We start from the raw sequence: 23,313 nt of genomic DNA on the forward strand, positions 1-23,313 counted from the left end.
GGAGGTTTGAGAATAAAACCAAATTGTGTAGACACACACTAAACTGGAACTGGCTGAGAAAGTATAAAGTAGCTTATCTCGCAACTAGCTGCAAAAGTATTTTTGGCTGAATTTTTAGACTTGGTTGATTATGTAAAAAAACTTCTGGAAGGAGCCCCCTATTAAAATTTTGATCATTTTGCCAATGTGCAATGAACTTAAGTTCATCTATGTTGCCTTGCGCACAAGCTTTTATGAAAGAGGGCAATCAGATTTGCATAGACATAGCTAGCTTGTTTATACCCCTAGAAGATATATAGTTGAGAAAAACCTTGCTACCCCATGTTTCTTAAATCTATAATTTATGAATTAAATAAGCAATTTGCAGTTGTTATCCATTTCTTGACTGTTAGGATGCGTTTAAATGTACAGAACTTTGTTAAAACTCTACACCTTAACAAAGTTTGCTTGTGATACCATCCCAGTATATCTGCTATTATATTTTCTGTCAAAGTTATGTGCGGGACTTTAATGTTTTTAATGTTTTTTATTAATGTTTAATAAATCATAATGAACACTCCTGTCACTAGAAAAGGCATCTTTGGTCCATACAATTCTTGTTTTATGAGACAATATAATGTTGATGAACTCTGATTTTCCGACATGAAAGCTCCCATGTATTGAGGCTTTACTCTAACCAAAAAGTTTTTTTTTTAATTTTTAAAATAAATAGAGATGTTTTTAGGAAAATTTTTTATCTGTAGAGGAGCAGAGAAGATTCTCATTTCATAATTTTAGTCTTTCTAAAGTTTTCATAATACTATGGGTATGTTCAACTAATGATTACAAAAAGTTGTTTCTCCTTTCCTTTTCTCCAGCATATTCACACATTGTAGCAATCGTCAGACCCTATTTTAAACAGTTTTCTGATTTTAAACTCTTATAATAATACGGGTACTGTGTCTGTCCGTAACAAGCAAAGTGGATGTGTTCATTTTCCTTTGATGTTGCTGAAAAATACATGTCTAATATGGTAAATTTTTTGTTACGGCACGACTTCAATAACACTACTTTAACGTCAATATCCTATATTAAATTATTGAAGCCATTACAGTGCACTTAAAACTTTAAGGCCAAATAACTTGGAAACGAGGTGGTGACGTCAATGGTTTTTCACCACGTGGGTAACTAGGGACCACCTAGGACCAATTTGGGTAAGTTTCCCAAACTTGGGTCCCCAAATCCGTTTCGGAATGGACGGGTTGATGACGTCATCAAAAAACATTCAAACCTTATTATCTCTGCAACTGTTTGTCAAAAGTACATAATCCTAAACATTTTCTTGATCATCGTTTCAAGATCTATATGATGAAAGGACAGGCATACAAATTTCTAAAATAAAAATTTTGGGGTTTTGACGGGCCATTGCTGACGTCAGCAAAAATTTTAAACCATTATATTTCATTAACCGCTTATCAAAACCACATGATCATATACATATTCTTGATCAGCAGTTTAAGCTCTACACAATAGAGGCAACGTGAAAACAAATTTCCAAGAAAAAATATTTCGTCTCTTGACAGATCCTTGCTGACGTCATCAAAATTTAAATAACAGTTCTTTTTTACTGTCATCCTGTCTAAGTAGGTTTTTCCACAGAGTAATGAGTTATTGCCAAGTAAATTAACAAGCCTGTGTAGTTTTCTTTGACTGAACAACTTATTTTATTTATCTTTTACCATCATAAGTAAAGAATCTCTGATAACACGATGTATATACACCTTGCATTTAATTGCTGCTTTATTCAGAGACAAAAAATGCTAAACAATGACAAATAAAGTCACCAATATGTTTGTGATTGCGGTTGCTAATTAAAAAGAAATATTAATGGCAGCAATTTTATTGCTGTTGCTTATTTATGTAAATTTTCATGTTTAGCGTTTTCTTAATTCTGAACTTTCTTCTTTAACATATAGCATAGGATGTATATATATAAGTACACTTTTTCTGCTCAAAGCAGGGCTTTGTGAATTAAGATTCTATGTGCACAGGGTTTCATGCACGCTACATTGGGAAAACGTCCAAAAAAATTGCTTACTCATTGTTTACCTGGGCATATTCTTGTATATATATTTGTGTGGTAAAAGCTTTATGAAAACATGGTATTAATTTTTTGCATTGTAGTAAAACACAATATATAATTAAAGTGACCTATGAGGTAGGGTTGTTTGTCGGTACATCTTGCTTTTATATAGTCAAGTGTGCCAAAAGTTGCCCACTTTCTCATTGTTTCCTATTTCTGTGTTTTGTTAGGCTTTAGAATTGGAATAAATGCTTCCAATGAGTGACAGTGAACCATCTTTAAAACCAACTACCATTTATTTAAATAAAGCTACTTGTTAACCAGTAAATGTCAAAAACGTGTGCAGTTTTTTTACAAGACCCTAGGGTACATGGTAGAAATAAGAGAAGAAACACTTATTTGTAAAATGATTTATGCTTAAAATATTTAACAATTTATGCAATTTACTTCAATTGTTTTACACTCAACTCGTTGCAGAATTATTTTCTAAGGTGTACATGCAGTTTTTAAAGGCGCGTAATCACCCTGTAGGCAACTTTTTTGTGGTACCTATTAAATAGTAAAAATTGAAAGATATACATGAGAAAACATTGTCCTGAAAATTTTATTAAAAACTGCTTAGCCTACAGAACCGCCATTACATTTCATTGCATGAATCATGCGATAATAAACGCACGGCAAAATCGATCACATTGTTGCTGGATTCATGCCATTACAAGAAGAATAATGAAAGAAGGGAGAGCATCTGTAGCTGTGTTTCCATCGTAATGCTTTTATAAATATATGAACAAACTTCCGAACATGATAAATCAGATAAATCAATCGAAGTGTCTGTGTTATTCTTTATTATTTAAACGTTTTAACTAACTGAAATCAGATTTTATAATGCTTCAACTATCTTCAACTATCACAATGTGCATTCTCCCTTGTTGAGTTTTTTCTTCTTTCTGTTTTGTTTTGTCTGTAGTCTCCAAAAACAATAACAAATAGAATAAATAGAAAATTATTTTTTTCTTATGTGTCTTTTCAATAGAAACTCCTGGGATAAAATTTCTTTCCAATTTTTGATGCCATGTTTTACAAAGAAAAAACAAGCCAAAATATGGCGTGAACGGAGCCTACCATAATGGCGATGGTATCGAACTCCATCTGAGTGCTCATTTATAACATTTTGTTACGGCCCGCTTATTAGACGGGAATAAGAGATCAACAAGATCGGTAAATATGGCGGCTAGAAAAAACAACAATAAATTTTAGATATTAAAGTACTATTATTTCCATTTCTAGTGAGTTTTATATTCCTAAATTTTCAGGAAAGACTTAACTCCGTCTGAACTTTGAAATTAATAAAAAATGTATATTTTAATTTTTTTCGAAAAAGGTGATTACGCGCCTTTAAATGCATTTACTAAAGAATATTTTTTAAAAAATGCGTTGTCATCTATCAAAACATGCTGCACTACCATAAGCAGTTGCGGACTTTAAAAGTTTTTTTTGTAGCTGGGAAACAGTTATCCGTCAAATTAGGGGGAACATAAAAAGGATAAAAAGGTACAGATTAGTGCCAAGAAAGTGGATACTTTTGGCCTTTATATATGACTTTGAAATGAGATTAAAGGAGATTAAACTTATTGAGATGATATTAATATTGTGCAACTTTTTAAAACTTTTAAGTGTGTAACTTTTGACACACTCAACTATATCTGCTTATTAGTTTTTTCTAATTTTTAGCACAAAGTTAAGTATCGATAAATGCTAAAAAATGACATACATTTTTGAATTTTGGTCTCCAAAAATGATTATTAAAATGATTATTAATTTTTCTATAGAGGGTTTAAAATGTTTGTACAGATTGTTATCTGCAAATTTCATTGAGTCCTGTATGTGAGAAAAAATCTGCTTGCTAGGCAACAAACCTAAAACAACCTAAAATTATCTAAAAATAGTTTGTTTTTTTGCATCCTTATCTTTGTTTGTCACAGCTTATCTCAGGCAGACCCAACTGAATATGGACACAAAGTTTCTCTTAAAAAAGTAGCATTACGAATTTTATTTGGTTCCAAATCAAAATTCCAGTTTCAAACTTTAATGGTTTTTCACATTTTCTTAAAATTTATTTGTTTGTTTTTTATAACTATAACCTAAGAACAGGTGATTTTTTACAAATTTTAGTTAATATTATGTTTAAAATAATGCTTTAACTACCCCTAATTAACTGTAACTATGATTTTTATGTTTGTCTTAAATTTCATTTGTTTCATTGTTTATGCTAATGTTTGTGTGTGACCATTAAGATGGAAACTTATTCATTAAACTTTACTGCAATCATAATTTGATGTCATTTCATAATTTGATGTCAACACGGTTTGCATAAAATCTTTTGTGCACCTGCGTACCACTTTTACCAGGAAAAAATATTGTTGAATTAAGACTTTTAAAAGAATTATCTAAAATATATGCCATTGCAACATTAAAGTACTTTGAGTGGGCGTTAACAACCATATAGAGAAAACAATTTTAAATTCATGATGTATATGTATCTGTAAGATTTGATAACAACTTTCCCTTTAAAACAATTATACATAATGTCATTATTATTTTAATCTGAAAAAAGAAGTTTGACTTTTAATATTACATTATATGCTGACTGGGCATAATTTTTATTGTAAGAATAATAGATGTAGTTATATATAAAAACATGTAAAACATGTGTTATACACCAGTAAAAGTTTTCTCCTAATGGTGGTAATTTCAGAGTAATGGTAAATTATTTTAAAAGCAAAGACTGCAGCTATAGTGTGAAAAAAGCTTGTCTAATGAAGTTTGCAGTTTAGATACCATGTCAATACAGTCTGCCTTTGAGTTAACAAAAAATACAACCGCATTGCAAAACGTTGCAGTTGTTTTCATCACAGAGTATAAATTATGGCTTCCAAATTCTGCCATGTTGGAAGTTTACATCCAGGACAAAGTGGAAAACAAGAGGAGAAAATTACATAATAATACATTTTCATTTTTAAACTATTCAAGCTTAATCTTCTGGTGTTTCATTTTAGAATTATTGAAATGCTTACGTGCAAAGCTTATTATATTTTCTTTTCTATTTATCGAAACTACACCAGACTTAAAATAACACAATTTAATTTTAAAACTAGAAAAACATGTCATGCTTAAATATTGCATTTGTTTAAAAAAAAACAGAATTTGAACAGTGTCTTATTTATTTTAAAATTATCAAAATTTAGAAGGTCTGGAAATCTTGGTAACAAAATTTTGCTGTACATTAACTTTAACTACAAGCTGCATGCTGTTCTAAATTCAGAGGACTGCAATGTCATCCAATTGTTATATAGTTTTTTGACAAACTATATAAATTAAAACTTATTCTTTTATTAATATAGTTTAAAAAGGATACGGAACAACACCTATAAATAATGTAATTACTAGCAGACATGGGGAATTGTTATCGTAAATTTAGAAAGACACCTGAAAAACCAAGAGAAACAAGAGAAACTGACAACAAAACTGAAAATAGATATATTCCTCAGCCGGTTCCACTAGAACGACCACCAATACCTCGTCCTGACGCGCCAACTATTCCAGCACCACCAACTCCACCATTTCCAGATAATAATGCAAAGGTAGTTGTTGCATTGTATGGTTATGATGCTCGAACCGATGACGACTTGACATTTGTTAAAGGTATATTACATAAATTATATTTAATGCTGTGATAAACAAACAAATACAGGATGGTGCAAAAAGTTGTTTACAAACTGACTTTTTACTGTATTTTAAAAGATATTGTTTTTTTTGTCAACCAGATGTTATTTCCTAGACTGATATTTTTTCTGATTATTATAAAAATATACGTGTACATGAGTTTAAATTTTGTGTAGCTTTTTTTCACGCATTTCATTTCATTTAATTGTTGCACACTTCTTGCAAGTAATTATGAAAAAAGATTCGTTATAAGCACACCATTGTTTATAAAACTTTACCTTTTCATTTCATATAAAGGGAAAGTTTTTATGGCTGTTTGTCACCTAAAAGCTTTAACAACCTTACAAGATTTTATATCTCCTTACTCGTTACCAGTTTTTGCCCAATCTAATATTTGCATACTGTCTGTAAAGAAGTATTGTCTTTCTAATTTCTAAAACAACGTTTAATTATAGTTGTAGTAAGAAATGTTGAAGCCATGTAAGTATTTATTCTAGACATCTTTTGCTAACAAGCATTTTCACATGTTTCAGGTGACCTGTTAGAGATCAGAGAAGAAAATGGTGACTGGTGGTTTGCTCGTTCAAGAAAAAATGGGCAGAAAGGTTACATTCCTTGTAACTATATTGCTGCAGTCAAATCATTAGAAGCTGAACCGTGAGTGCTTGATTAAAAAAACAACTTAATCATGCTTATTTACTATTGGTATTATGTAAGGTTTAAACTGCTGTTTCTTATAAATCCTATTGAATCTTGCTGATAATTTGATTTCTTAATTTTTTTTTGATAAAAGAATTGTATATTTACTGTGCATGACATGGTTGCAAACCTCGCATAATAAAAGGGATTCCTGTATTTTAATTTTGTAAAAAATTGTCATGAAGTTAATTTTTTAAACACCTTTTATTTTTCATTCTTATTGTTAGTTCTTTATTTAAATATTTGAAATCTGGAAGTTTCACAAGAGTGTTAGCCAAGCATTGTGCTAAAAATGTTCACAGAACAGTGCTGCAAAAGACAGGCTGTCAATGTGTCTTCTGCCATTGATCATCTTATAGTGTTGTTGCAGTGGTGTGTGTCTCTGCACATTGGTTTGATAGTTTGCCACGTTTTACGTGGACCACTTGTTTTTCAACTTAAAATACTGCTGTTCTTTTATGTAGGTGGTACTTTGGTGATATCAAGCGACAAGAGGGTGTTCGTTACCTGGAACAACCCGGAAACAAACATGGTGCTTTTTTAATCCGCAAAAGTGAAAATCGTCCCAATCAGAGTGGCCAATTATACGCATTGTCAGCCTTAGATGGTGATATTGTGAGACATTACCGCATAAAAACCACGGACGAAGGAAAGTTTTTCATTTCCAGAAGGCAAGAATTTAGTACGTTGAATGAGCTGGTGGAATATTATAGTAATGTGTCTGACGGTTTGATGGTTTTGAGAGAGCCATGTATAAAAGTGAGTATCATTCACTCACTCATCATGTATTCACCCATTCACTACTCAGGCTATTATTTTTTGAAATTCAATTATTTCGCATTTCTTGAAACATTGATTATTCTTAGGAAAAGGCGCCGATTTATGATCTTTCGCACAAAGACAAGTGGGAAATTGAACGTTCTTCATTGAGGTTTACTAGTCGCTTGGGTGCTGGAATGTTTGGTGAAGTATCTAAGGGAATATGGAATAATACCACTGGAGTTGCTATAAAGTCTTTAAAAGAAGGTTCAATGGACAAAGAGCAGTTTTTGCAAGAGGCTAGCATAATGAAGAAATTGAGACACCCCAAACTCATTCAACTTTACGCGGTTGTAACGGTAGACGAACCCATTTTGATAGTGACTGAACTAATGACGAATGGATCCCTGCTCGATTACTTTCGACATGGCGACGGACCAAGTCTTAAATTTTCCGAGCTTGTAGACATATGCGCGCAAGTTGCACAAGGAATGGCGTTCTTGGAATCTAGAAATTTTATCCATCGTGATTTGGCTGCCAGAAATATTTTAGTTGGAGAAAATAAAATAGTGAAAATCGCTGATTTTGGTAAAATTATTTTTACGTTTTCTGTAGAAAATTGGATTCTAACTTTACATAACGATGGAGATCTTGTCAGCCGGTTTAGCAGTGCAATTTGTGCATCGAAATAAACTTGAGTTAAATCTCTGTGCTTTAATTAGTTTAACTAACTGTTTTTACATTTCAGGATTGTCTCGATGTATAGTCGACGGAGATTACGATGCTCAACAAGGCACACGTTTTCCAATCAAATGGACTGCACCTGAATCGTGTCAATATAATAGATTCACGACGAAGTCGGATGTGTGGTCATTCGGTATTTTTATGTACGAAGTAATCACGTATGGCAAAACTCCATACGCTGCCATGAGCAACGCCGAGGTAAACTTATTTCTTTTCTGTTTTATTTTGTTATTTTGCGAATTTCACCAAAGATTTTAAGCGCGCAAAAAGTTATTTTGCGAATTTCACCAAAGATTTCGAGTGCGCAAATTTTATTCTGCGAATTTCACCATAGATTTCGAGTGCGCAAATTTTATTCTGCGGATTTCACCATAGATTTCGAGTGCGCAAATTTTATTCTGCGGATTTCACCATAGATTTCGAGTGCGCAAATTTTATTCTGCGGATTTCACCATAGATTTCGAGTGCGCAAATTTTATTCTGCGAATTTCACCATAGATTTCGAGTGCGCAAATTTTATTCTGCGGATTTCACCATAGGTTTCGAGTGCGCAAATTTTATTCTGCGGATTTCACCATAGATTTCGAGTGCGCAAATTTTATTCTGCGAATTTCACCATAGATTTCGAGTGCGCAAATTTTATTCTGCGAATTTCACCATAGATTTCGAGTGCGCAAATTTTATTCTGCGGATTTTACCATAGATTTCGGGTGCGCAAATTTTATTCTGCGGATTTTACCATAGATTTCGAGTGCGCAAATTTTATTCTGCGGATTTTGTGTTTGAACCTATTGCTTATTCAATTCTGCGAAAAAATTTTTCTGTCTAGACTCTGCGTGCGTTGGACCAAGGATACAGGTTACCTAAGCCAGATAATTGTCCAGATGAGTATTACCATGAGATGTTTAAGTGCTGGAAAAGCAATCCTGAAGAACGTCCCACCTTCGAGACCTTACAATGGACGTTGGAAGATTTCTTTCAAGACAAAAGACAATATCAAGACGAACTTTAGATACAAAACTTTCCAAAGTTCACGCATACGGCGATTAATATTTTTAAAGCATTTTTCATAGTTTTGTGTGTTACACATTAAACGAATCATTTTTAAAACGACGACCAAATTTTTTGGCAGAATTTTTAAAAGCATTGAGGCATGCGTTATCTGTTTTTGTTCCAGAGTTTTCTCTTTCCATCAAACGTTTTTATCAAAAATACGTAAACAAACCAAGAAACAGACCGGGTAACACGATTTTTTATAAAACAAATCTTTGGTCTTCAATATATAAATAAAGAATTATAGAGATTAATTGCATTTTCCACAATTTGATAGTGGGTAGCGCTTAATAATTAGAGAGTTTATTTCGTGTACTGCATTTTTCTACGTTCATATCATAGGGCAACTTTAGAGACACAATTTCAACAATGCTTTACCTTTATTGAAACTTATCTGTTAGAAGATTTCTGTAATTGATTTTCAAGGAAGGTCGTTTCTATTTGCAGTTAGGTTAGATCATGTAGAATCAAGTATTTGTGAGTACTTGAAAAAAAGGGGGATAAATCAAACTGGTGAATATCATTGTTGGGCGAATCAACTCAACTTATACTGCACATGTGTGGACGTTCATTTTGTTGCGTCCGTCCAGAAGTGATGAACTTTTGTTTTTTTGTTTCTATTTTCCCTTCATGAATATCTTGTATCAAACCAACTCGAAAGAAAAGCTTTTTTGGTATTTGTTGGCAAAACTTTAAAAAAAAGAAGCTCGTTCTTACTTCAAAACTAAACTCGCACTTCGCCAAATATTTACATAAAATTTTGAACACAAGAAGGCCAAAACAATAGTGGTGAAAATGTTATTGTTCTGTAAGTAAGTTCTTTTAACAGTAAAGTACGCATGCGCTTATGTTTGTACAAACCAAGCTTTCTAAAAATTTCCTATCGTAGATTTTTATCTTTTTTAGAATGTTCATGCTTTTGTAATTTTAATTTATATATAATACATAGTTTCTTTCTTTTAGTCATATACATGTTCTGCTTTAGCGTTTAACAAATTTTTCGTTCTTCACTCCAAAAGAGAAATCACAACTACCAACATGTATTAGTATTAAGAACTTACACTTTCAAGCTAACAAAATGAGAGTGATCTTGTGGAGGATTGCTGTTATAGTCTTGAAAATTTGCATTTATTATTATTATTATTATTATAAAATGTTATATTTTTGTGTATGTGTGTTTTTCTGAGATAATTTTATAAGATTTGGTATGTATATAATTGTAACTCGATTTTCAATAAAAGTTGATCACAAATATTGTTCTGTATATAGGCGTGTTTTATAAATAGTACTTTTTTGGTGCATATGTTGGCGTACCTCAGGATGCGGAAGATTTTTCATGGGTAACTTATGTCTTAGTATCGGATTTTCGAACAAAACGGACAGTAGCTAAAAAAAAAATTACTACATCAAAAAGCTTGTCCAATATTTTTTGTAACTTTATCGTCCAACCTAAGAAAATTTGTAAAATCATAGTCGTAAGAGAGTCTGGATACCTGGGCCGTTTTACCGTGCAATGATGAAATTATAGGGGTGGTCGTAGCAAATGAGGACGTCTTTTACTTATTGCGATGATTTTGATGTAGCAATCGAAGACAATTTTTTGAAGGGAAATAGGAATTATTTGTTCCCGCAGAATGTTGTTGATGAGGTTTTTCCATAGAATAGGCTTACAATTGTGATTAATGAGAAAAAATGACATTGGGAGGTTTAATAAGACATAACTGATGACTATGGTAGAGTTGAGCAAATAAGTCAAAAATTAGAAGGCCAACACGAACTAAATATTTTAATTTTCGCCTCGGCGAACAAAATTTCCCTCTTCACAGATGGTATAATGGTGGCTGATTTGCACTTTGTTGCCGGAAGCCAATTTCCTCTAGCAGCCAATCAAAACTTTCGGCAAAAATGTCAAATATGCATAAGCGCCCCTGTGTCAGCGTATTCAATTAAAATAGGCTAAGTCACGAAGTAACCAGTAACTTTAGATTATACCAAAAGTTATTGCTGAAATGGCCAACCTTGTACTCAGGACTCTTTGTCATCATTTAATTTACTTGCCTTTGTTACACATTTTAACGTCCTGGGAACAGATTATTATGTATTGTTTATTCGATCAACAGTGAAAACAGAGGTGGTTAATTCCACCCTTTTTTAACACCTTCCTTAGAAGCGGCGTACTCAAAAAGTATAGAAAATTAATCCAAAAGGATGTCGAATATTTTGTATGACTTTTATATAAAAGAAGTCCAATAGCGTTTTTCTTAATACAGCGTCGCACTTCAAAGAGTGTGGCATTAAGGGGAATGACGTCATTATTTTTCAATTCTTTTACAAGGCTTCTCGTTTTCATAATAAGACTAAAAAAAGGTTAGAAACTAAGTTGCTATTTTTCTTATATGTCCTAGTTTCGTTTCTTTCAAGCCTACACAAGTGTAATAACAGAAATAGATGTATGCAAACTTGTCCCCAGGGCTTTTCTATGCCTATGATATTCCTACACAGCGTCGTACCGTTAGAATTCATAGGCGTAGAAGAGCCCTAGGGACGAGGTTAAGATGTACGTACTTAACAAAAGAACGTCAAAATATTTTTTGTTGCTTCTCTTAAGAATTATTTGTCTACGGTTCCACGCACAGCAGATTTGTGTGGGAGTTTTTTTTGACGAAGAAATGTCTCCGCTGTTAACAAACTAATCAGACATTCAAAAAGAACATTCATCCTGAGGAATCTTTATCGAAGTTGTTCATGTAATAAAAAACAAAAAAGTACAAGAGGAGGAGTATCTGTTTATTTCTGTACGTTAATAAAGAGGTTAATACGTTACTAACGTTAGGAGGAGCGCTATGTAGTTTCTTCTGTTAGTAAACTTACAAATTTCCTCTCAAAGCACCAAACCGAAGGAATAGTAAATAAAAAAAATACAACAACAACTAAAAACAACAAGTAACAACAACAAACAACAAACCAAAAAAACAACAACAACAATTTTATTTACAATGTTATTTCTTGTTAGCATATTATTATTTGTTCGATATTTCCGATCACGTATAAAAACACCGTATGGAATTTTTTAATTGATAAAAACATGGAAAATGATTTGAAAAAAGACCATATTTAACAAAACGCGAATGCTACACCGAACTTTCAATGAGTTAAATAGCCACCATATTTATTTATGGTATTTTTACCGGACACCATCTTGAACATTTAATTGATGACCGTATCCTTTTAACAACATAATAGCTGAAACGAAAATAAAACTTAATCCAAACATAACTAAACACATCCGATCAACTGTGTGGGCCAAGCATCTCCAAAAATCTTTGTGATATTTTTGATTCACTTCGTGAGTGGAGCGGTCTATAACATCATTCATGTTGGAAATAACTTTGCCAAGCTCATTGAAAATACCACTATACTCCGTCCTTTTGTCTTCAAGCAACTCTTTCTGTTCTTGTATCTCATGCAGGTTTTGTCGGTTTGCACGTTGTATTCGAGCTATCATCACATTTTCTGAACAAGGTGCATTCTTATCAGAGTACACTGATGTTCCACGATTACATTTACTCCTCAGGTTAGATTTCCCAATTTTTAGACCACCACAAAATCCAACCCATGGCCCGATATAAACAAAAGCTAGACGTTTTAGCCACCTTGGTACAGGTGTGTGAGAATTTAGATTAAGGGAAACCAAATTCAAGGCTAATGCTGCCGAAATCATCACCATACAGGTAATTAAGAATTTTGTTATCAAAGGTGATACATCAGAATTAACTGGAATACTGTCAGCAACCATTAAGCAAAGAAAGCTAAGAGAAAGAAAGGACTCGATTGCTAGACTGATTCTTTCTCCAACAGTGGGTGGTGACGTAAATGTCAAGATGGCAAAGAAGGTGATAACCATGCTTGGGATGATAACATTGAAAAGGAAAAATCCTGGCTGTCGTCGCAAATGAATGGTGAAGATAATATTTGGATATGGTGTCGTTGGACAGCAACTAGAAAAATTCATCCTTAAAATGATTAATCTATTTAATTCTGAGTTATTGTTAAAAACGAAAAATAATTCTATGTCGAGTGGAGAAGTTTAAGATCTTAGTAAAAATATATTGTAAATATATCTCTGATATCTGTGAAACAAAGAATTAGTTTTTAAGGGAATTATAACCGTTTCCCTCTTCTAGACACTAAGTTCATAACTTTCTGATTTCGCCACACAAACAAAGATAAGAATATGAATTATCAAACCTCTTTTCAAGGACTATTTGCTTCTCAAAGGCGCTGCGCTTTCAAATAATTATAGCAATTCATAGTAAAAGGAGCTGGGGTCTAGCTTTTAAATAATCCACACAATATGGTTACCTGTATGTTATAATTTTTCTTGTTGCTGTTGCAGATAGCAGATTAAACTCTGCACTTTCCAGATAGAAAGCTAAATCAGCTTCTTCCCGGTCACGGAATATATTCAATTCATGTCCCGCAAAAGACCAACTACCGAAATGTAAATCACAACGTTGCTCGTCGAATGGGAAGTTGGTTATGTCAATATTGCAACCTGTTCGTATAATGCTTGGCGAGTACCTAAATACACGAAGTATCTGTGTGAAGTATGTTAATGTAAAAGAAAATTGAGTTACCGTTCTTTCTTTCTAGGAAGGGATTTTGAAATCTTCAAGAAATCTTGGAATTAAACTGTTTCCAATCCCTTAATGTCTGCTAGGTATAAAACAGTAATTTTTTCTTTCTCTAAAGCGAGTCATTTACATTCACTTTATTCCTCCTTCTAGCTAACACTCTTCTCTGACATGTAAAAATACGGTGGACTGCCCCGCCGTCCACAACCTACATGGATACATTAAAGTTTGAGAATATGCTTGTCTTACCATGTATTTAAGCCATCATATCTAAGAGCTACCTTAGTCTTGAATTGATACATTGTACCTGCACCCAAACCACTTTTTGCGCTATGAGAAAAATAACCACCAAATAATTTTCCTAAGCATGGACGGACATACATACTCATGAAAAAGGTTATTGAAAATAAATAATAAAGAATTGTTTTATCCCTGCCAATAAGGACCCTTATATCTTTGCTCTAGTAGAAAATAATTAATTATCAAATCGAACAATAGTTTCTGTCAATTTTGAGAAATTTTGTAGAAACCTCAGTACTAAGTTGTCAGCGTTCAAATACAGTGGTGAAAGTACTCGTTCAACAATAAATCTTAATTTAGCGCCGTTTAACAATTACATTTTCCAATTATATTTACTAGCCGAAAAAACTCTTCATTTAGTAATTATATGCATGAAAAAATTTAATTTATTACACAGAATGAAAAGAATAAAAATATAATTAACATTGACAAAATGCTACAAAGGAAATGCATCCTCGACTCCAGGGTTTGTTGGTTGATGTTCGAGACGCTCACGCTGACTTGACGGCCTCAAGATCAAAAAGGCAAAAAGCTCTGGGGACGAAGTTGATAAAACTTACTTGTTATAGAGAACAATATCGGGCAACCATATCTTCTTTGGATCAACATTAATTAAAGTAATATTGTTAAACTCCTGTGGTTTCCATGTCAAGTGATAATTGTACCATTTCTATGACGTGACATAAAAAAGTAGTTACTTGGCGTGCAAATTATGTGTCAGTGCATACTTTGAATTTGAACACTGTCTTACTGGCCATTCACGCTTGTTTCGAAATTACTGGAAAAAATAATTTACAAATATTAAGGGTTTTATTGTAGAAGAACTACTTTTTTCATCACAAACATACTGCCTGGCAGGAGCGGGTTTCGATCCGCGGTCCCCAGAACTGGGGACCGCAGACGAACCCACCAAACTACGTGCGGCAATATGTTAGTGATAAACTGAGATAGTTTATCCGGATGGTGTGTAGACATAGGTGAATATGTTTCTCGCTGTTAATGTTTTTCGCTGTCACAAGGTACCGAGGAAATGATTTGCAAAAGAAGACGAATTCACACTTATTATTTTCAATTCTTTAAGAGGTTTAAGGAATCCCCAGCCCAATGTCAGAAGACGAAATTAAAGGTCTGGAATTAAGAATGATAATAAGCCTCCTTTGATTATATAGCCGGCTCGAAATTCATTTTAAATCAATTCAACATAAGAAACAAAAACGTAATATTCGTACCTGTCGTATCCACACATTGCTGATTAAAGTTTGTTCACGATCGTCCTAAACGAGTAATACGTCTCATGTTTCTCTGTTTGGTGATGATGGCAGAAATATGGGTGGTGGTAGGGGCGTTAGTTTTGGCAGGACAAATATTCCAGTAAAATTTTTTTGCAACCATAATTTTTAGTAAAAATTTTGTAATGGTCCGACCTTAATTACGATGTAAAAGCTGGATAAACTTCCCTAAAGAAGCTGTAGAAATAGCATGAATAAGAAAGGTGGACATACCAGTCGAACTAATTGAACATAAGCTAATCCAAACGTCATATTTACTGGTTGAGATTTACGAGTTGGTATGGCTTGTTTGCTGTAATCTTGAAATAAAAACTCCAGCAAATCATATTCTGCATCAGTAGCACAGCACACTAAAATTTAATGAAAATAAATTTCTTATTGACTCGAGCAGGTGATCGGTCTTTTCCTGGGATAGTTTCTCAGCATAATTTTTGAATTATTTTGATTTAGTGAATCTGCAAAGCATTATGGTTAGGTTTTTTCCAGGTTAGTTAATTTTTAAATTCTGTACGACGTAATTTTTTTAAAAAAATATTTAATTTTTGCATTGGACCTATTTACAAACGTCAATTTTTAAGGTCAATGTAAAACTTTTGGCGGCGCATACGTGGTATAAAAGTTGTATTTTTTTAGGCCAAATCTTTATCTATTAACCCACCTAAAAATAATATTTATACAAAGATTTAAGATTGTTGGTGAAGAACAAAATTAAATCTGTTTTTCTCCTTGGTTCAAGCTTTTCATAGTCAACCGCTTCGCTCAAATATTTTAGCGCTTGTATCCTGTTGATGTTATCATTGAATAGCTACTTATCAATTTTAATCGGAGCAGAATAAGACCAGTAATTGCGTTGCAGTCTACAAAATACATATTCGCCATTATCTTAATAAAAACTAAATTGAACAGTTTGCACCCTGCTTTTAGCCTTCGTTCTCGCACACATACACCATCTTTGTTGCCCTGTCTATCTGAAGCACTGGCACTAGTTTTAATTTTTTAACTAATGGCTGATAACAACAGCTCCATTCGATTTTCTTCTCATATGATTTTCTTTTTTTTCTTATGATTATTATTATTCTGAATATTTATACAGGTCCTGTGTTAGGAATGTATACATTAAGTGTACACCGGCATTGCCTACCCATTTTCCCACAAATGGCATGGGTTGACCCGTAGCTGTGGCTAAGGTACTTGCTAAGCATGTCCGCAGTGTGGACCGAAACCACAAGACCACGCGCCATTCATTCCTTCACTTATGATTATGCTTTTTTAAAAGTGGCTCTGGAATTGAGGATGATGCTTTGAGTTTTTGCAACGGTCCTGTTAATTTAAATTTTGACTGGATTTAAGTGTTGCGTTTGATCATAACACTTAGTCGATATAAAAAAAATCATAAAAGAAAAATAATAATAGAAAAAAAAGAATGAAGAAAAAAATTACGTACCAAGGTCACACAGAATTATTGCCTCATAAGTAACCAATAAAAACACAGGATTTATGAATTTCATGATTCTCCTAATACGAAACAAATATACAACTTTAAACTGAAATAGGAAACAATAAATCAGATACCGTCATTTTAGAAAAAAATTGATGAATCTTGCAAAATCTCTGCGTTGATCAATAAAAAATATTGCATCTTACAAAATATTTAATTTATTTCGATTTTATGCTCTCCAAATATTTTTTTAATACTCGAAGGCTTAAAACAAAAATGAAATTGTTCCTTAAATTATTAAATACTGTTAAATATTCAAATTTATAAATAGAAAAAATAGATTCTTTTTCTACTCTATTCAAACGATTTAATAATTTCATTAATTTTAGAACCCAATATAACACAAAGGGAAGCTTTACAAGCTCGAATATTAGATAAAAATGTATCTTTACGTCAGAGAAATGTGTTAAAATAAATTCTTCTTGTTGAATTAATTTTTAAACTTGGCTTTCTCATGATTTTTAATTTCTCTCATAATACGATAGTTATGTTGTGGTATATTACTTAAACAAAGTATTAATACACAATAATATTGCTGTAGCTATGTTTGGAAAGCATTTTTGGCATGCTCAAGTAATTTTGATTTTTCAATTTCATTTTACTAATACAGGTAATAATTTTTTTTGTGGGAATGCAACCATCTTCTATCTTTTATGTTACATACATGTTCTGCTATAAGAAACTAGATTATGAAAACACTTTGAGATTTTATTTTTGCCAAAAATTAAGAACATATTAAGAACGCACTCAGCCTGAGTATTACTAGAAAACAAGTTACTTCTTAAAAATTTTCTCTTTTTTTAAAAGTAGAAATACATGTATAAAGTTAGATAACTTGAACTATGTTTTCTCTAATTCTATGAAATCTACATCATCATTCGTATTTTCAGAAGAGGGTGTATAAGAACATTAGAGATTGTAAATGTCTCACGGGAAGAAGGGTGTTATCCAAAATGCGTACATTCGTGTACAAGGGTGGGGCAGTATGTTGAAGGTATGATGCGCGCACATCTGGTCGATTATCTGAAAGAGGTCTGGGGACGACAATGACGTAAATACATGCTTTCACTATCTTTAAATCAGTGTGTACGTGATTCTTTTGCTAAACACTTTGTGAATTTTATCTTAGTTTAAAATACGCCCCCTTTAATTTAAACTTTAAGGGGCGGCACTTCTCAAAAAGAGGTGCAATAAAACTGTGGTGCTTACAGACATTTGTCAACTTCCTAGACAAAAAAAATGCAAAACCAGCCTACTAAAAGACAAAAAAAGGAAGCAAACTTAAAAAGGGCGGTGCTAATTAAAAATAAAGGAATGACGATTGTCAGAGCAACAACACTAATTTTAATGTAAAAAGTTCACGAAAGTCACTAGCCCCTAAATCATTTTCCCGCAAATATAATGTTTTATCTGAAAGTTGTTATCCCAACAGACAGAATTACAGAATTGTTTCAGAACAATTGTTAGTATCTGTAACTCTTTAGACTCTGCACATGATGTCGATCGCTTATTGACAGCAGCAGCAGACCAATTCTATCCAATAAACTCCGCTAAAGCAACAGTTGACGAAAGCAAACCGAAAGATGCTGATGATATTAGAAGTTTTCAGCAAACTGAAAAGTCTCAGCGCAAGCGAAGATCAGTAGACATTAAAAATTTCACTACTGAGTATGACGAAGTAAAATTAGTGAAATATTTATTAAATACTTACAAGAAAGATGTTCGCCCTGTGTTGAATAAATCGGATGCCGTGCAAATTGTTTTCGGAATGGCCTACACTCAATTACTTGATTTGGTAGGTGTACTGATTGTTGTCCCTCCCTCATGGATTCGCCTACCACATATCACCCAACACTTTATTCTGCTAAAAAAACTTAGTGCAACTATTTTGTAGGAAAAAAGAAATTGTTCATATATGGTGCTGATTTTCGTTGTTCGGAGAAAATGAATGGTTACGTCAGAAAATGCAATGAAACAATTTTGTATTCTTTATGATTTAGGATGAGAAGAATCAGGTTCTTGTCAGTAATGTTTGGATTAGAATGGTGAGCATTTGAATATGTTGAATTGTTGGTATAACATCTTATGAGTTGTTGCCTCTGACAAAATTCTTAAAATTATAACTTTAAAACACTTTTTAGCTCTGGTATAATCACCTACTGAAATGGAACAAAGAAGATTTTGGAGGCATTGAAAGTATCAATATAGATCCAAAAAAAATATGGCTACCTGATATTGTTCTATACAACAAGTAAGCATTGTTATAGAGCAACAAAATGTGGATTTATTTTATATACGAAAATTAAGAAATTAAAGAGATAAACTCTATAATTGTTCGCTTCAAAAATTTTGATAAAAACACCTTTGGTATTTTTAAAATTTCCCAACCTTTACCTGGCATTAATTTAAGAGTTACGTCTACGCAGGGGACTTTTTTTCGTAAATAAGTACTCCGTTTTATCTGCAAAAATGATTGTGAAGACATTTTTAGAACTTATTATTTGAGAGGTTTATTTTAGAGGCTCGGATCTTCTACGTAATATTAGAAGTTTCAGCTTATACAAAAAATTACTTAGTGCTCTTTTAGGCACCACTGCCAACGTCGTTGCCCGTAACAACGGTTCAGGGGCCATGAGACCGTGCGGACGAGGGTAGTAATATTTTGAATGAACAAAAAATATGAAAAGAGAAGTTATTTATGCGTTTAAATCTTAGCTGACTTTTATAAGAAGAACTTATACCTTTTAGTGCCGAAGAAACACTTGGTAGCGGTCAAATGGATCAATTTAGAACAAAAGTTATTCTCCGTCACGACGGTCTAAATAAATGGTATGCTCCGACGATATTAAAAAGTCGTTGCGCTATAAACGTCGAATATTTTCCTTTTGACGATCAAAAATGCACCTTAAAGTTCACCAGTTGGACATATGATGGATTTCGTGTGAATATCACCAACAAATCATCCAACGCCGATCTTGCATCGTACTTAGAAAGTGGAGAATTTGAACTGTTATCTGCAGAAGCTATGAGAGAAGAAGCCATCTACACGTAAGTGCTTTATATCTCATGTGGTCTGTATTTTTGTTATTCGCCGCTTCAGCAAAAACACATACTACACATACAAAAACTAGTCTTGTATACATCGCACTTCGTGCTTCCGTAACACGACATTTTTCTAGTGGACAGATAAACTAAATAAGGCTATTATTATAGTCCGACGGGCAATCTCCTTTCAAGCTCCTGTTGTCTCTTTTTTAGAGAAGGTGTTAGAGAAGGTAGAAGATGCCCTAGGGACAAGGTTGTCTGTCAGGGGCACGCATGAATTGTGTTGATATTTTTGTATTATTGGCGGGATTTATAAAAGCACCTGCAGACACAAGAACCGCTCTTGTACGGATAGTTACGAGAACGTCTGTGGCATCTTTTATCGCAATTTCACTTTTGTGTGTTAAGTTCTTCTGATTAAATAACCATTTTTTACTCCAACAAAATGCAAGTTTGATAGAAGTTTAAGACCTTATCTCGAGCGAGACGCAGAAAAAAGTTATGACATTTTAAGAACCAATCATCCTGACTAAGAACCAATCATCCTGACGAAAGTCATGTCACATGACCAGCAACTTTACTTTGACATCTTTCTTTTGCTATGCTTATAATGATTAAAGAAAAGATCAAAAGTTTTAAGTAATAAAAATTATAATATCCAGCTTACATATTTACAGACACATCTTCTGAATTCATTACCGCCAAAATTTATCAATAAAATAAATGTTTGAAATTAGAGTAATGCAGCATCCTCGTCCCTAGGATCTCTTAGCCTCTGAGCCGTTATTACTGAGCGGTTAACAATTTTTATCGGCATCAAATTAATCAAAAGGCAAAAGTGTTAGAAAAGGTACACAATGCCCTGGGAACGAGGTTGAACATTACAGGTAACCTGTGAATATTCACTTTTTTTAGTTGTTGCACGGAGCCCTATCCGTATGTATTATTTACAATTCACATCAAAAGAAAAACTTTATTTTATTTCAACAATCTGATCGTTCCTTGTTTTCTCATCACCACACTCGGTTTGTTGACATTTGTGTTGCCACCAGCAACAGGCGAACGAATAACATTAGTTATCACGACGTTACTTGCAATGACGGTATTCATGCTGATGATAGCAGAGAGAACTCCAACCACATCTAAGATAACACCATTGATTGGCAAATATTTTATCGCTTCAATGGTTATTATTAGTTTGTCGTTAATAGCAACGTGCATTGTTTTGAATTTGTATGAATGTAATCGTTCTGTTGATTCTGTGCCAAAGTTTTTCAAGGTTTTTCTTATCGATTACATGGCGCCTTTGCTCAGAGTTGACCAACCGCGCCAAAGGACGGTGCGTACACTTGTCCAGCCAGTTGACACAGTAATACGTAGCGATGATAGAAAAGATGGCGTAACCACAGGAATAAGAGCGTCTGATGAAAACTGGAATTTTTATCACAATGGAAGTGAAACATGTATTCGTCAAAGACATTTGACGTCGTTACCAAGGGAGATATCAGACGGCATTTCGGTTCTTGGAGAAAGAGCACGGCAGCAAGATAAGTTTGAAGCTTTAGCAGAAGAGTGGCAAGCTGTTGCGAAAGTTGCAGATCGCGTGTTTTTGATTTTTTTTCTTCTGGCAATTGCTATTACAACGGGGTGTATTTTTATGAACGGATAGAATGTAGGTGATTTGTACTTCAAATAAAATATCACTAACAAGTTATATAAACATAAATGAGACATATGTTTGCATGCAAAATTATCTGGCACAGAGTCTAATCTTAATTCTATTGCACTTCTTGAGATATTTTCTATTCCACGAAAACACGATCATGCAACTGATATACTTTTGTGAAATAGCTATAGTAAACCAACCAGAGAAAACAACAACTTTTAGGCCAGTATAAGATTGTTTTTTAACGTCCTTTCAATGAGTGTTACATTTAAATCTTGCGACACACTATTTTTTCTATTGAAATACTAGCTACGCAGAGTCGACTATGCTGGCAGCAAGCAGAGTCGACTATTCTGGCAGCAAGCATAGCAATAAGCATTATAGATGATTAACGGCAATAAACTGTGATAGATATAAATAAGGATGAGAAGGAAAATAAATATACGATGGTAGTTTGTTGCCCTTGAGGAATTCGGGAAGATTACAAAGGTTTTAAAACCACGACGAAGGTATGTTAAAAAAACCCAGTAAAAAAGTGCAAATAAAGTCGAGTTCTAAAGTCGTGTTGTGGTAACAGACAAAAGTAACAAGACGGAAGGCGAAACTATAAAACAAAGTGCAATAGATTGTTACTCTTTTTTTGTTAGTTTACAATTTTCTCGATTTTTTCACTTCTCCACTTAACAAGGTTCGATGGCATGATACCAAACTTTTTCTTTCTATTGTCAGTTTCTCGCGAGAAATTAAACCCGCATGTAGGCTTTCCCAACGTTTTAAATGGCGCGATCTTATTTCGTTGTAGGCTTTGAACACCGCCAATGATTAAACTTTGACATTTTTTGTTTATGTCAGCATCAAAACCATGCTGAAGACAACTAGAAAAAAATAAATTTAATTTACTATTCGAAATGATATTTCAAAATTTTAACCAGAACCAATTTTTGGTTGGAAAGTGAGGGCTTGGGTGTATAGTGACCACTCAAAACATACTAATAACAAAATGAAATTTAAAGGTATATTACGAATGAGACATATACAATTTTTAAAAGCGCACCTTAAAAGCAACATGATTCTTAAATTCTTTAGAAAACGAAGCAAACGGTAAGCAACAACCATAAATAATAAAAAAGAACAAGCAAGAAGGAATGTAAAAACAGTTTTGTTTCCAAGTATTTTCTTTTACTACAAATAATGCAATTTTGATTGACATAATAGCTTGTTCAAACAAACAAATGAATTTGGGCTTTTCAAGTAGTCGAGCAAAATATACACACTTGACAAACATTGAGCTTTCGTGTTGCTGATATAAAAAGGGTGTATTAGAAAAACATCACACATCTTTCGTTCCTCACCCCCTTTCCCCCCTTTTTCTCCTTCTTTTTCTCTTTCTTTTCCCCTCCTTCTTCCCCACTTCCTTTCCATCCTCCTTCCCCCTTTCCTCACCACACTTATGTCACTGAAAAAAAACCCAACAAGAACCAGGAAGCAAAACGTGCATTATCAACTTTGCGACTAAACCAGCAAATTTTCTTCCAGTCTCTTTAATCATTAATTTAGATTCAGAAAGTCTGTTTCAGAAACAACAGGAGAGTCTAATACTGTATGTATTCTACCAACACTAACCTCATTGTTTTAAAGTCTTTTTCTTTGTAGTGCTTCAATGACAACTTCACGTCGACATATCGGTTGTATGTTGGTTCTGTACATCTTTCTTCCGTTCGCTTAGGGTTACCACAAAATGGGATTGTTTTGACTCCAATTCTCCTGCATTTTGGTTTCTCACTGTAACTTCTGATCGTTCCAATGTTTGGCATGTTTGTAAGAATCTTGTTGGTGAAAAA

General features: G+C 33.3%; 3 protein-coding genes across 4 annotated transcripts; 2 read left to right on the plus strand and 1 right to left on the minus strand.

Annotated features, from left to right (window-relative positions):
• The first annotated feature begins 5,439 nt into the window (after positions 1 to 5,439).
• On the plus strand, positions 5,440 to 10,304 carry LOC130655753 (tyrosine-protein kinase SRK2-like). Its single transcript, XM_057458541.1, has 6 exons — positions 5,440 to 5,764; positions 6,319 to 6,442; positions 6,949 to 7,243; positions 7,351 to 7,831; positions 7,992 to 8,185; positions 8,817 to 10,304. The coding sequence occupies exons 1-6, from the start codon at positions 5,515 to 5,517 to the stop codon at positions 8,997 to 8,999; spliced, it is 1,527 nt and encodes a 508-aa protein (XP_057314524.1). The 5' UTR covers positions 5,440 to 5,514; the 3' UTR covers positions 9,000 to 10,304.
• A 1,502-nt stretch (positions 10,305 to 11,806) lies between these two features.
• Positions 11,807 to 17,052, minus strand: LOC130655754 (neuronal acetylcholine receptor subunit alpha-9-like). Of its 2 annotated transcripts, none has more exons than XM_057458542.1 (7): positions 16,708 to 17,052; positions 15,477 to 15,613; positions 15,204 to 15,248; positions 14,535 to 14,644; positions 13,924 to 14,004; positions 13,403 to 13,621; positions 11,807 to 13,038 (listed from the first exon to the last, which is right to left on the minus strand). In XM_057458542.1, exons 1-7 carry the CDS (start codon positions 16,769 to 16,771, stop codon positions 12,225 to 12,227), a joined length of 1,470 nt encoding a protein of 489 aa, XP_057314525.1. In that variant the 5' UTR covers positions 16,772 to 17,052; the 3' UTR covers positions 11,807 to 12,224. The 2 variants fall into 2 exon arrangements, with proteins under 2 accessions (XP_057314525.1, XP_057314526.1); XM_057458543.1 differs by having other exon boundaries at positions 16,836 to 17,048.
• A 146-nt stretch (positions 17,053 to 17,198) lies between these two features.
• LOC130655750 (neuronal acetylcholine receptor subunit alpha-10-like) lies at positions 17,199 to 21,532 on the plus strand. The gene is made up of 6 exons (XM_057458539.1): positions 17,199 to 17,371; positions 18,246 to 18,556; positions 18,762 to 18,806; positions 18,903 to 19,012; positions 19,510 to 19,809; positions 20,722 to 21,532. The coding sequence occupies exons 1-6, from the start codon at positions 17,305 to 17,307 to the stop codon at positions 21,473 to 21,475; spliced, it is 1,587 nt and encodes a 528-aa protein (XP_057314522.1). The 5' UTR covers positions 17,199 to 17,304; the 3' UTR covers positions 21,476 to 21,532.
• The last annotated feature ends 1,781 nt before the right edge of the window (positions 21,533 to 23,313 follow it).

This window comes from Hydractinia symbiolongicarpus, chromosome 8, assembly GCF_029227915.1.
Source record: "Hydractinia symbiolongicarpus strain clone_291-10 chromosome 8, HSymV2.1, whole genome shotgun sequence".
NCBI lineage: Eukaryota > Metazoa > Cnidaria > Hydrozoa > Anthoathecata > Hydractiniidae > Hydractinia > Hydractinia symbiolongicarpus.